The sequence below is a fragment of the Podarcis tiliguerta genome, assembly GCF_965153285.1.
Source record: "Podarcis tiliguerta genome assembly, chromosome: 10".
Taxonomy (NCBI): Eukaryota; Metazoa; Chordata; class Lepidosauria; order Squamata; family Lacertidae; genus Podarcis; species Podarcis tiliguerta.
In genome coordinates, this window is record NC_139543.1 from 65526210 (window position 1) to 65540891 (window position 14682).

General features: G+C 47.7%; 1 protein-coding gene and 1 long non-coding RNA gene across 3 annotated transcripts in view; both read left to right on the forward strand.

The window, feature by feature from the left end:
- Positions 1–14682, forward strand: part of PRKCQ (protein kinase C theta) — a 60420-nt gene that overhangs the window by 20866 nt on the left and 24872 nt on the right. For both annotated transcript variants that reach the window (XM_083402030.1, XM_083402031.1), the window contains exons 3-7: positions 3793–3992; positions 7055–7115; positions 10062–10224; positions 12763–12794; positions 14597–14682. In XM_083402030.1, the coding sequence (XP_083258156.1) occupies positions 3793–3992; positions 7055–7115; positions 10062–10224; positions 12763–12794; positions 14597–14682 (542 nt within the window). The remainder of the gene's footprint in view (positions 1–3792; positions 3993–7054; positions 7116–10061; positions 10225–12762; positions 12795–14596) is intronic.
- LOC310659270 overlaps positions 1–14682 on the forward strand; it is a 223758-nt gene that overhangs the window by 16937 nt on the left and 192139 nt on the right. The window lies entirely within an intron of this gene.

A 14682-nucleotide genomic window follows, 5' to 3' on the forward strand; every position in this document is an offset into this window, starting at 1 on the left:
ATAGTGATCAGACCATGGCACCTTCATCGAAGGCAACATGATCACATCTATACCGGCCCCAAAGATCAAATCCAGCGTGTGGCCTGCTTGATGTGTGGGGCCCGAAACAAACTGGGAGAGCCCTAGTGTCGCCATGGAAGACACCAGGTCCAGAGCCTGTGAGGAGGCAGTGGCATCGGCATGGATGTTGAAGTCCCCCAATACCAATAGGTTAGGAAACTCCAAGGCCCAGCCGGCCACAGCCTCCAGCAGGCCTGACAGGGTGGCTGCTGGTGCGCTAGGTGGCCGGTACACCAGCCAGACAGCCAAGCTCACCTCGGAGCCCCACACTAGGCCAACACATTCAATGCCGGGGATCGATGGCGATGGTAGAGCCCTGAAAGAACAATTTTCCCGGATTAATAATGCCACCCCTCCCCCCCGGCCCACAGTCCGTGACTGGTGGAGGACGGAGAAACCCAGGGGCGCCATCTCTCGTAAGGTAACAGTATCCCCTTCGCGCACCCAGGTCTCCGTCACACAAGCCAGGTCGACCCCCTGCGAGATGAAGAAATCTCGCAGGGTGGCGGTTTTGTTGCCTATAGACCTGGCATTGCACAACACCAGTGACGGAGGTGAGTAATCCTTGTTCACCCTACCCTCGTCTCTCGGGATGGGGCGCAGATTGGAAGGGGTACGAGCATATCCGTATCTCGATCCCCTTCGCCTATAACATCTGCCCCCACCGCCATACCTCCCTCGCCCCTCCACAGTAGGAATCCCAAGCCTCATACTCTTCTCGATTTACAAAATATAAAAGCAAGCAAACAAGCAAAACAGTTACACTAAAACAAAACCAATCCCCACCCCACTCAACAACCATCCCACCCCACCCCAAAATAACACAAAACAAAATAAAAATACATAGATAAAAACCACCGTTTATGGTGGTACAACAAAGTAAAAAACTAAAAACCCTTTTAAAATATATAAAAACATTTTAAACATTTGCTGCTGCAGCACCAGTGTCCTTACAGTTGTGGCGATGGTGAATGTGGGCCCCGCCCCCTGGCCTAGTAAAGTGGGCTTGCAGGGGAAAGAGCCCTCCCCACAACTCACGGCGAAGCGGCAGCAGCACCCAGAGAGATATTGCTGCTTAGCCGACATTGGCTCAGCAGGTAAGACACAGCCACAGAATGTCATGAAAAGTCCTTGGACCTGGGATAATTCATCAGCCTCTATGTCCATCATCTGTGCCTCCTCCACGTTAGGTCCAGAGGGTAGCAATGTGAGAACGGGGCCTTTTCTGCAGTGGCTCCCAGTTTGTGGAATACTCTTCCTCTTCAAATGGGTCTTTGGCTGATTAATATTCTACAGTCTTTAAAATGTGTCTTGCTTTTTTGTTTTAATCATTCACTAGCTTCAACCCTGTATTTTATTCTGTCTTGTTTTCACCCTGTATTTTATGCGACTTGTTTCAGCTCTGAACTCTTATGATGGTGTATACATCTAATTAATAATAATAATCCAGGTCAAGCAAAAGTGTGAATGAGCCCCTATGTGATCTGATTTATTATTATTATTATTATTATTATTATTATTATTATTATATCCTGCCCATGTGACTGGGTTTCCCCAGCCATTCTGAGTGGCTCCTGACATAATAATAATAATAATAATAATAATAATAATAATAATAATAATAATGCAACAACATTAAAAACTTCCCTAGACAGGGCTGCCTTCAGGTGTCTTCTAAAAGTCAGATAGTTGTTTAACAAAGCAAGCCTTCCATCTTCCTCAATGTTGCATGCATTTATGAGTTGAAATGGAGGAAATTCAGGGAGCAGGGCTGAACTTAAACTGCCTTGCAGATGATTCTGTTATTTTATTCGAACCTGCTGCCCACAAAGCAGCTCACCCTGAAACAGGAGCCTGCAGGTGAGTAGGGCTGCTGTTGCCACTTCAGAAGAAAGGCTTTGATGAATTGTGCAGAGGATGAACTCACTGCCCTTTCAAAACTCCTTTTGACCAAGCAGGCCACCTGGATACCTGCGGCCTTCGGCCACCCGCCTGCCTTGGTGACATTTGCTTTTTGGAAGTGTCTTTGAACTCTGCAGAATGAAGAGCTTCAAAGTCAAGCCTCAGCTGTCCCTCCTCTAGTTACTTCCAGGATGGATTGCTGCAATGCGCTCTACATGGGGCTGCCTTTGAAGACTGTATGGAAGCTCCAATTAGTTTGGAAAGCAGCTGCTAAACTGCTAATAGGAGACCCAGGAGGTGGGATCATTTCACACCTGTTTGGAAAGAATGCATTGGTTTCTTGTCCGTTTCCAGGCTCAAAGTGCTGGTGCTTCCCTTTGGCATATGACCCAAATATTATTGATTGATTGATTGATTGATTGATTGATTGATTGATTGCATGGCCATTTAAATGTGAGCATTCATAATTTAAATGCACAATAGAACATTCCCATTAAAACACGCACAGGGAATGCTTTTCAGCCCACTGGTCACATCCAGTGGCGTAGCGTGGGTTGTCAGCACCCGGGGCAAGGCAAGTAATTTGCGCCCCCTAACCCGGGGCAAGGCAAGTAATTTGCGCCCCCCCCTGCACTGTCCCTCCCCCAGATAGTCCCTCTCTCTCTCTCCGCACCGCACGCCTGGCACCCCCCCCCCAGTGGGCGGCGACCCGGCGGCTCGGATCGGATTCGCACAGCCAGCACTGCAGTGAAAGAGAGTGAGTGAGCCAGGTAGGGGCAGAGAGCTGCGAGCGCGCCCCCCCCCCAGATGTTGCGCCCGGTGCGGCCGGCCCCCCCTGCACCCCCATGCTACGCCACTGGTCACATTCCCAGTCTTCTTCTTCTTCTTCTTCTTCTTCTTCTTCTTCTGTGATACCTCATAGCCAAGTGTCTTCCAAAAACACAGTTTTAACAGTGGGTCTGTAAGTGACTGTGAAGGCCAATTCTGGATCCACAACTCCTTCCACATTGGGGACATAGGTTTCCAGGTGGGAGTTGGTCACGGTGTGGATTTGCCAAACGTGCCTTCCAATAATAATAATAATAATAATAATAATAATAATAATAATAATATATTTATACCCTGCCTATCTGCCTGGGTTTCCCCAGCCACTCTGGGCGGCTTCCAACAAAGTATTAAAATACAGTAGTCTGTTAAACATTAAAAGCTTCCCTAAACAGGGCTGCCTTCAGATGTCTTCTAAAAGTCTGGTAGTTGTTTTTCTCTTTGACATCTGGTGGGAGGGCGTTCCACAGGGCGGGTGCCACCACCTAGAAGGCCCTCTGCCTGGTCCCCTGTAACTTCTCGCAGTGAGGGAACCGCCAGAAGGCCCTTGGCGCTGGACCTCAGTGTCCGGGCAGAACGATGGGGGTGGAGACGCTCCTTCAGGTATACTGGACCGAGGCCGTTTAGGGCTTTAAAGGTCTGCACCAACACTATGAATTGTGCTCGGAAACATACTGGGAGCCAAGACTGATGTTATGTGGTCTCAGCAGCCACTCCCAGTCACCAGTCTAGCTGCCACATTCTGGATTAGTTTCTCTCTTTTGTCCTGAGTTCGGGCATCTTCAAAGCCCATGACACCTTTGGTAAAGGCTGTTCTCCAATTGGAGCACTTGCAGGCCAGTGTTTCCCAGTTGTCGGTGTTTATACTACATTTGCCTTGAGAGAGTCTTTGAACCTCTTTTGTTGACCACCAGCATTACGCTTCCCATTTTTAAGTAGGGGCAGGGGGGGGAGTATTTGCTCTGGATGAGATGCAACTATTCAAATAAATCCTTTTGACCCTAGAGAACGGCCAGTCCTACGTCCAGAAGAAGCCCACCATGTACCCACCTTGGAACAGCACTTTCGATGCTCACATCCACAGGGGGCGCGTAATGCACATCGTTGTGAAGGACAAGAGCGCCGAAATGGTCGCAGAAACGACGGTAGAACTCAATTTGGTTGCAGAGAAGTGCAAAAAGAAGAATGGGAAATCAGAAATTTGGGTAAGCGCCAGAGCCGTTGCTCACTTGCAGGGTCGGATTTAGGTTTGATGAGGCCCTAAGCTATTGAAGGTAATGGGGCCCTTTCTATGTCCAGCTGTCCTTTGTCAACAACAAATTGTTACTGTTTTTTGTGTTGAATATATGCTATATGGTAATTTATGGACCTAATAGATATCTCAAGCCCTTTGCACATGTTGCCATGTAACCAGTCCATGCAGAATGTAAGGTAAAGGGTAAAGGGACCCCTGACCATTAGGTCCAGTCGTGACCAACACTGGGGTTGCGGCGCTCATCTCGCTTTATTGGCCGAGGGAGCCGGCATACAGCTTCCAGGTCATGTGGCCAGCATGACTAAGCCACTTCTGGCGAACCAGAGCAGCGCACGGAAATGCCATTTACCTTCCCGCCAGAGCGGTACCTATTTATCTACTTGCACTTTGACGTGCTTTTGAACGGCTAGGTTGGCAGGAGCAGGGACCGAGCAACGGGAGCTCACCCCGTCACGGGGATTCGAACCGCCGACCTTCTGATCAGCAAGCCCTAGGCTCTGTGGTTTAACCCACAGCGCCACCCGTGTCCTTTAGAGAGATGCTCTACCACTGAGCTAATTAATGGAGACTCTTTTCCTTAAAAGCCATCTGCAGTCAATGGGAATTGCCAGTTCCTGCAGAATTGAAACACTTGGTTTCAATAAACCTGCTGTGAATTTGCTCAGTCTGAAGGACACTCTTCTAATAGACTTTGCTTAGATTTTTTTTAAAAAAAAAAAAATCCCCTTGGGGCAGGACGAATAATTGGCAGTAATAAAACTGACTTGAGCTTGAATTCGTTCATGCCTCGCCAGGGATTTTTCTCCAAAAACGTAATGGAAAGCTTAATGAAGAAATGTAGAGTACTGTATAGATCATGATGCAACCGTCCTGGAAGCTTTTGAAATGCACTTGTGTAAAACATTATTGCTGGGGACAACGTTTCTGAGGATTGGTGAGGTATTGACCTTCTTACATTTGTGATCACCAGACTGAATGATAAAGGCAAGAGAGGGTGCTGAATGCCTAGGTCTGAACTGCACAGTGCAATCCTGTTGCAGAGTTGGGGCAGGTTCAGAAAAGGGGCGACCCAAATGGTCCCCTATTTAGATGACTTTAGAAGAGGTTTAGCTGAATTTGTGGGCTATCGATGGCTATGAGCCATGATGGCAAAGCTCTGCCTCCACTCTGGAAGTGTGCTGGTCCCGAAGGTTATCCGTGTGGCGAGGTCCGAGTCCGATCCAAGGTCGAGGGTGCGGTATGGGGGCTGTCCGTCAAAGCTGTAGCTGGGTCCAAGGTAGGGAGTCGGGTGGGGTCAAGAACTCTGGCAGAAGAGCAGGACAGGGTGCAGGCAGGAACCGGCTAGCAACAACGTTGCTCCTGCAACTTGGGACTGGGGTTGGCCGGCTTTTATCTGCCCCAAGGCATAGGGCGGCCCTGATCCTCTGGTGACTTGCCTCTCCTGGCCTGGAGGTGAGCACTCCTCCTGCGGGAACTTAGTTCCCTCCGCCTCTCTGCCCTGAGCCTCTGCAGCTCAGGAGAGGCTGGAGGGTTACCGGACCCAGAGGCAACCTCCGCTTCCCCTGACGGGGCTGAGAGTGGAGCACCTGCAGGCAATGGGTCCTCCATCTCCTCAGGAGCAGACTCAGCTGGTGCCTGCACCTGAGGACCCAGCACCGATGAGGACCCTTCAGGCTCAAGCCCCAGCTCCAGCTCAGCTTGTTCTGGAGGCGAGGACTCCTGTGCAGGCTGGGATTCCTCAGGTTCAGCCTCCAAGTCTGAATCCCAGGCCATCACAGGAAGGCAGCAATGCTTCTGAATACCAGTTGCTGAAAACAGCAGGACGGACCAGTGGTGTAGCATGGGTTGCCAGTTCCCGGGGCTGTGTGGAAGCAAGGAAACGGATGCAGTACACATTCACATTCAACTGCCTAATGACGTCATCCACTGCAGCCACAGACATGAGATGAGAAGAGTCGTTCCATTGTCTAGAGAAGTCACTTCTTGATTCTCATGGAAAAGCCATTTTCGATGGAGTCCAGCGATGGAGGCAGCACCGGGTGTTTGAAATTTTGTGCCCCCTAGCAATTTTGGGCCTGGGACAACCACCCCTTTGCCCACTCCCACACTATACCACTGCATAAGAGTGTGTTCTTGTGCTTCAGTCCTCCTTGAAGGTTTCCCAGAGGCAACTGGCTGACCGCTGTAAGAACAGGACACTGGGCTAGATGGGCCATTGATCTGATCCAGCAAAGTTCTTGTATTTTCATCCAGGAGGACAAGCAAAGGATTACAGTGGTACCTCTGGTTGCGAGCAGGATCCATTCCGGAGCCCTGTTCACAACCTGAGCAGAACGCAACCTGCATCTGCGCGTCTGCGCATGCGCAGGTCGCGATTTGCCACTTCTGCGCATGCGCGTGAGTGTCTGCACATGTGTGAGTGCCGAAACCCGGAAGTAACCCTTTCCGGTACAGTGGTACCTCGGGTTACATTTGCTTCAGGTTAAATATGCTTCAGGTTACAGACTCCGCTAACCCAGAAATAGTGCTTCAGGTTAAGAACTTTGCTTCAAGATAAGAACAGAAATCGTGCTCCGGCGGCGCGGCAGCAACAAGAGGCCCCATTAACTAAAGTGGTGCTTCAGGTTAAGAACAGTTTCAGGTTAACTACGGACCTCCGGAACGAATTAAGTACTTAACCTGAGGTACCACTGTACTTCCGGGTCCCCGCAGGACGCAACATGAAAAGATTTAACCTGAAGCGTCTTTAACCCGAGGTATGACTGTATGTCTGTTAACCAATGTCAAGTGTTCTCAACCTCCTTTCATAATAAATAAATAAATACTTTAATACATTTATTTATTTATTAAATTTTTACTGTGGATCACAAGATGATTGCGAGATCTTTCCATTATGGCTTTTCATGCAGTGGTCACTCCTTGGCTGTTTTGTCGCTCACTCTTCCTTTTTAAACAAAAAACAAAAGCTATTTTTAACTTGCCTTCCTTTATTTTATTTTATTTCATTTTTAGCTAGAACTGAAGCCACAAGGCAGAATGTTAATGAACGCAAGATACTTCCTGGAAACTACTGGCAAGTGATGGTCATATTATTGCTACGACATTTTCAGTTATTTTCGCTGCGGATTCCCCCACCCTGAAAGCTCAGGTTGGGACATGGTAATTTCAAAATGTACAAAATCCCAACGCAGAGCGATAAATAAAGGTAAAGGTACCCCTGCCCGTACGGGCCAGTCTTGACAGACTCTAGGGTTGTGCGCCCATCTCACTCAAAGAGGCCAAGGGCCAGCGCTGTCCGAAGACACTTCCGGGTCACGTGGCCAGCGTGACATCGCTGCTCTGGCGAGCCAGAGCCGCACATGGAAACACCGTTTACCTTCCCGCTAGTGAGCGGTCCCTATTTATCTACTTGCACCCGGGAGTGCTTTCGAACTGCTAGGTTGGCAGGCGCTGGGACCGAACAGCGGGAGCGCACCCCGCCACGGGGATTCGAACCACCGACCTTTCGATCGGCAAGCCCTAGGCACTGAGGCTTTAACCCACAGCGCCACCCGCGTCCCTGTCAGAGCGATAAATACATTTACATAAAAAAAAACACAGCAGAGCCTCAAAATATTGAAATTCTTAAACTGCTCAGGGACCAGTTCAATGGCTGGTGCAATTTTAATTGGCTATTATGGCAACATATTGGGATTTGTGACACCCAAAGGACTGATTCACACATGCACGAGCTGTCTTTAATCACTCAGGACAAACCCTGGGCCACTTCTGGACTCCTTGTTTTCGGACGGAATTCAGTCACATCCTGGTGAATTTTAGTTTGTGCAATTGAAGATGGTTTGGTGCTTTCATGTAACAAACCAGCTTCCTGAGAAGGAAAGTGACTGGAAAATAGATTGGAAAGCATATTGCTTGCTGGATGCAAGGTGGTCTAACCACCCTGCTTGGTCTTGGTTAGACCAAGGTGGTCTAACCACCCTGCTGGCTGCATCAATAGGAGTATAGCATCTAGATCAAGGGAAGTACAATAGTGCCACTGTATTCTGCTCTGGTCAGACCTCACCTGGAGTACTGTGTCCAGTTCTGGGCACCACAGTTCAAGAAGGACACTGACAAACTGGAACGTGTCCAGAGGAGGGCAACCAAAATGGTCAAAGGCCTGGAAACGATGCCTTATGAGGAACGGCTAAGGGAGCTGGGCATGTTTAGCCTGGAGAAGAGGAGGTTAAGGGGTGATATGATAGCCATGTTCAAATATATAAAAGGATGTCATATAGAGGAGGGAGAAAGGTTGTTTTCTGCTGCTCCAGAGAAGCGGACATGGAGCAATGGATCCAAACTACAAGAAAGAAGATTCCACCTAAACATTAGGAAGAACTTCCTGACAGTAAGAGCTGTTTGACAGTGGAATTTGCTGCCAAGGAGTGTGGTGGAGTCTCCTTCTTTGGAGGTCTTTAAGCAGAGGCTTGACAACCATATGTCAGGAGTGCTCTGATGGTGTTTCCTGCTTGGCAGGGGGTTGGACTCGATGGCCCTTGTGGTCTCTTCCAACTCTATGATTCTATGATTCTATATCAGAACGAATGCACAATAAATAGCCAACATAGTCCGAAAACACCCTACAAACTTTTTACGAGCAAATCGGGGTGAATTCTTGAGAAACAGTTAATGGGCAATTGTGTGCTCGCTGTTTTGTTTTTTAAAAAACTACAGTAAATTGCAAGCTCAGCTGGTCCACTCCAGATTTGGATCTTGGGTGGGAGCAGCCTTGTCTTTTTGTTACAGTCCCAAACTGGAGTCACACACCCCACACCCCTGCAATTTACATTTGGGCAGAAAGGTCCTGTTTTCCTCCCAGTTCAAAGATTGAGTGTAAAGAGCTTTAGCTTAGTAGTAGGACACCATTTTTCTGGTTCAGTCCCCAATTTTGTCATCATTTCCTGCTTGTAGAATCATAGAATCATAGAATCATAGAGTTGGAAGAGACCACAAGGGCCATCGAGTCCAACCCCCTGCCAAGCAGGAAACACCATCAGAGCACTCCTGACATATGGTTGTCAAGCCTCTGCTTAAAGACCTCCAAAGAAGGAGACTCCACCACACTCCTTGGCAGCAAATTCCACTGTCGAACAGCTCTTACTGTCAGGAAGTTCTTCCTAATGTTTAGGCGGAATCTTCTTTCTTGTAGTTTGGATCCATTGCTCTGTGTCCGCTTCTCTGGAGCAGCAGCATCTGGTTGGCTATTGTAAGAACAGAGTGCTGGACCAGATAAGCAATTGCCCTGATTCAGAAGGGCTCTTCCTATGCTTCTTTCATTTGGGGTTGGGGTCTTTACAGGAGATGCCCGACATTTGACGAGAGCTAAAATTACAGCCATGTTACTTCTGCTGGAGGGTACTGTTATGTACTGAAGTTCTCACCCTGGGCCAGCAGGGGGATACTGTAGATGGTTATGCAAATAAGGGATTGAAAGTGACGTTCAGTGATTGGATAGTTTTAGAAAGTTGTTACAGTAATGTTGTACTGGAGCTCTATATAAGCAGGCTGACTGAACCCTTCAGTTCTGTTCTGGCCTGTGAATAAACAAGAGCTGTTTGAAGAATCGCTGTGTCGCCTGATATGTTCACCCACAACTTAACAGGTACCACTTCAGGCTGGGAGAGGACCTTGTGTCAGTCCTCCCTGCACATCAAAATCTAGCAGATCAAGGACAAATGTAGGTGAGAACCCTGCTCCCTGACCTGCTAGTTTTTCAACGACATGGAATCCCACCCCCCATGGGGCAAGCATTCAGGCATATGACACCCCCAGGCAGTCCACAAATATATGCACCAACCAGTCACTTCTCTTGGTTGTGTGACTCAGCTCTCTGAGTTGTTTTAGGAAGTGTGCCCTGCTCTTTATTTTTAAAGCTGTCGCCTTTTCGAGCTGACTTAAATATATGTTATTTTAGCTTATTGGCAGACCACAGAAATTCGTCATCAGAATAACCAGACTTCTCTCTCTTTCTCTCACCCAGATGATCCAGAGTTTGTTGACTGTGAAAAGGAAGGGTTTTTCTCTCTGCACCAACGCAGAGGAGCCATCAAGCAAGCCAAGATCCACAATGTCAAGTGTCATGAGTTCACTGCTACCTTCTTCCCCCAGCCCACGTTCTGTTCCGTTTGCCACGAGTTTGTCTGGTATGACACATGGCTTCTCCTCCCTTCCTTGATCTATTCCCATGGCAGTCTTCCCCCAACCTGATGCCCACCAGAAGTTTTTGGGACTACAACTCCCATCAGGCCCCAGTCTGAATGGGCCTTTGCCAGTTGTGCTTGCTGTGGCTGATGGGAATTGTAGTCCAAAACATCTGTAGAGCACCAGTGTGAGGAAGATTATCTAGTGGGGAAGGGGCAACCTGCTGCTTCTCTGATGGAGGGGTTTGGAAGAGAGATCTCTTACTCTCTCGCAGCAAAATTATACACAATGGCAATTGCTCCAAGCACATTAAATTTGCATCTGCCCTCATCTACCTTAAACAAATGTTCCCCATGAAAATACGAAATCTTGCCAATAAGTGGATGTTTTACTCAGTGTTTCCAGACATTACAGCAAAGTAGTCTCCATCAATTGGCAGTAAGACGAATATGAAAAGGGGTTTCGAATGACTTAAAAAGAAAAGTACTTACTTTCTTTTTTTAAAAAAAAGATCATACAGTCTTTGAGTTGCCAAAGATGCAGGCTTTAAAATCTCCATTTTGGAGAGATTCGGTTCACTTGGAGGAACAACTGAGCTGGGAGCCAAAGCCACATGGCTCCTTCTTTGCTTGTTCCAGGAAGCACAAAGAGAAAAAGACTGAGAAGCAGAGTAGGGGGTGGGGAGAGCAGAGGCTGCTGAGTGCCTACTTAGCCACACCCACTCTGGTAACGAACTCATGGCTCAGGTTAACCCTTTCATGCGTGCAATTGTGAGTCAGTAACTGTATATATTACAACAGAACCCTCTTACCGGAAGGGCCACTGCGAACCATTCCTCAATGTGAATTCAATATCCTACCCAGCCCCCTATATGCAAATGATGCAACCTCAAATAGCTGTTGGAGGCAAACGACACCTATGAATTTAACATGTATTTTTGAAAATTTGAATAGCATCCGCTGCAGTGGGATTTCCTCCCCTTTGGGCCCAAAGGAGGATTGATGGGAGAAAGAGAGTGTGTGTGTGAGAGAGAGAGCAAAAATCACCTTAAAAGGAGGGATTTTCCTCAGAACCATAGCAGAAGAGAAAAGGGCTAAATTTCTACTCCATGCTTGATTTGATTCTCTCCCCCGACAGATTATCTTTGCATTTTTTTTAAAGAAACTTGCATGTTCCAAATGCAAAGACATATTTAATGTCCTGCTTCTACCTTGAACATATTGCTATTGTATTAATAGTGGCTTCAGTTTTCTCCAGTCCTTATCCAGCTGACACCACTTATTTGAGGAAATTTGACCGTCCCCCAAATTCAGAAAGACATTGACGCAAGCTAAATTCCATGTCTTCCCACCTGCACTATTGGAAGGCAGATACAGAAAGATTCCTTAGGGCGAAGGGGTCTGCCCATGTAAGAGCGGTCAGATAAAAACTGTGGGCCACGTTCTATTCCTCCTCAAAATGCAGCTGCTGGGAGACCTTGGGCCAGTCACACTTCTCTGAAGTCTCTCAGCCTCACTCACCTCACAGAGTGTTTGTTGTGGGGGAGGAAGGGAAAGGAGAATGTTAGCCGCTTTGAGACTCCTTAAAAAGGGAGTGAAAGGCGGGATATCAAATCCAAACTCCTCTTCTTCTTCTTCTTCTTCTTCTTCTTCTTCTTCTTCTTCTTCTTCTTCTTTTCCATTGTAGATTTTATACAGATCTCAGAGCCTCTCTCGTGACCCTTCTTGTATGAAAAGTACCAGGGAGGATTCTGTCACTAGAAATGTACAGCAGATAGATTTTGTGCAATAGCCATAAGTCAAAGAAAGCAAATGATTACTCAGCTGCACAAACAGTCATAAATCATTACAGTTTATAGTTAAATCTTCTTATTCCATTATTTCTTAAATGGAGTTCTTAAGTCTATTTAATTAGTATAGATAAAGGTAAAGGTACCCCTGCCCGTACGGGCCAGTTGTGTCCGACTCTGGGGTTGCGTGCCCATCTCGCTTAAGAGGCCGGGGGCCAGCGCTGTCTGAAGACACTTCCGGGTCACGTGGCCAGTGTGACAAGCTGCATCTGGCGAGCCAGCGCAGTACACGGAAATGCCATTTACCTTCCCGCTGGAGCGGTACCTATTTATCTACTTGCACTTTGACGTGCTTTCGAACTGCTAGGTTGGCAGGCACTGGGACTGAGCAACGGGAGCGCACCCCGCCACGGGGATTTGAACCGCAGACCTGACGATCGGCAAGTCCTAGGCGCTGAGGTTTTATCCACAGCGCCACTCGCATCCCTTCATTTAATTAGTATATTGGTTGTTAAATTCCACTCTGATTGTCTTTATCGTTTTTGTAAAGAACTACGCAGCAATTCTGGTTTTAGTATGCTGGCTGTTTGGCCATAATAATAAACATTCGTTCATTCACTTGAGTGAGGAGCCTAGCCTTCCTGGGCCCAGATCCCAACACACCACATTTATTTTGTTTTAAAGTCATTCTTCTCAAATATATATGATGAATGTTATCCTTACTCCAGATTCTCTCCTTTCTGTGTTTCAGGGGTCTTAACAAGCAAGGTTACCAGTGCAGACGTAAGAAACTTTTAGCATATCACGTTATTTACAACTGCCAAAATAGAAACTGCAGTGTTTCTTGTGCGCCGCCTGAAGAAAACCCAGAATGCTTAAAAAAAATTTAGCAAGCCAGCCGTGGAAGCAAAGAGCGCATGTGTAAATGTGACGTACAAGAGCCATGTCACCTCTCACAGACTACAGTAGGAATTAATGGCAACATTCTCTATTGGTCTACTCTGAAGTAAGGCAAATTGAGATCAGTGGGACTTACGCCCAGGTCAGAAGGCATAGGGTTACAGCTGAAAAGTGCCTAATTTCTGGCTGGGTTGTGGGTCAACACACTCCCATTTCAACTCTTTGAGAAGCGGTCCAAACCTATGCTGGATCGCTCCTGTAATTTCTTATGAAATTCTGCATTTTGATGCGTTTTCCCACAAACCAGCTTCAATCAGAATTGAGACAAAGAACAGCCTGGGCGTGTTTTAAGCTACACAGCCTGTGTTTTGTTAAATACAATCCTAAAAAACAGCGGGGAGCAGGTAGAAGCTGCAGGCAGGTATATTCCTTCTGTGCAGCAGATTCTGGTTGAGTCTCCAGGTCTGATATTTTAGGGATTTCACCTTTTCCTTAGGGTCTCCAGGAAAAGTGCAGAATCGCCAAGTGATAAGCCAAAATCGAGGGGATATGCCCAGTGGCGTAGCGTGGGGGGTGCAGGGGGGGCCGCACTCGCACTTGCAGCTCTCTGCCCCTACCTGGCTCACTCACTCTCTCTCACTGCAGTGCTGGCTGTGCGAATCCGATCCGAGCCGCCAGGTCGCCGCCCACTGTGGAGGGGAGGGTGCCAGGCGTGCGGTGCGATGCGGAGAGAGAGCGAGGGACTATCTGGGGGAGGGACAGTGCAGCAGGGGGGGGCGCAAATTACTTGCCTTGCCCCGGGTTAGGGGGCGCAAATTACTTGCCTTGCCCCGGGTGCTGACAACCCACGCTACGCCACTGGATATGCCACTTTCCCATTGGCTCTGGAACTTTTGCAATTTGCTCCACCCAGTCAGGAAGCAGTCCTATGCTGGATTACTCCCACACAGAAAAGGTCCATGTCCTCTCTTTAAGAATGTACATTGGCTCCCAGTATGTTTCCGAGCACAATTCAAAGTGCTGGTGCTGACCTTTAAAGCCCTAAACGGCCTCAGCCCAGTATACCTGAAGGAGCGTCTCCACCCCCATCATTCAGCCCACACACTGAGGTCCAGCTCCGAGGGCCTTCTGGTGGTTCCCTCACTGTGAGAAGTGAGGTTACAGGGAACCAGGAAGAGGGCCTTCTCGGTAGTGGCGCCCGCCCTGTGCAAACACCTTCCCTTCAGATGTCAAGGGAAAAAACAACTGACTTTTAGAAGACATCTGAAGGCAGCCTGTATTGGGAAGTTTTTAATGTTTGATGTTTTATTTTAAATATTCTATTGGGAGCCGCCCAGAGTGGCTGGGGAAACCCAGCAAGATGGGAGGGGTAGAAATAAATTGTTGTTGTTGTTAATATTATTATTCTAACGTCCAATACTGTATTTGCAATATTTCTCTTATTGCTTGTGGCTGGCTTGAAAACGGAATTAAACAAACCTGTGAAGGTTTAGGTTATAACAGGGGTAGGCAACCTAAGGCCCGTGGGCCGGATCTGGCCCAATCGCCTTCTAAATCCGGCCCATGGACAGTCCAGGAATCAGCGTGTTTTTACATGAGTAGAATGTGTCCTTTTATTTAAAATGCATCTCTTACTTCTTGTGGCCCTTCAGCAATGCTTTATACGGTTTGTTTTCCCTTCCCAGAATGCAATGCTGCCATTCACAAGAAGTGCATCGACAAAGTAATAGCAAAGTGTACGGGATCAGCCATCAACAGCAGAGAAACCATG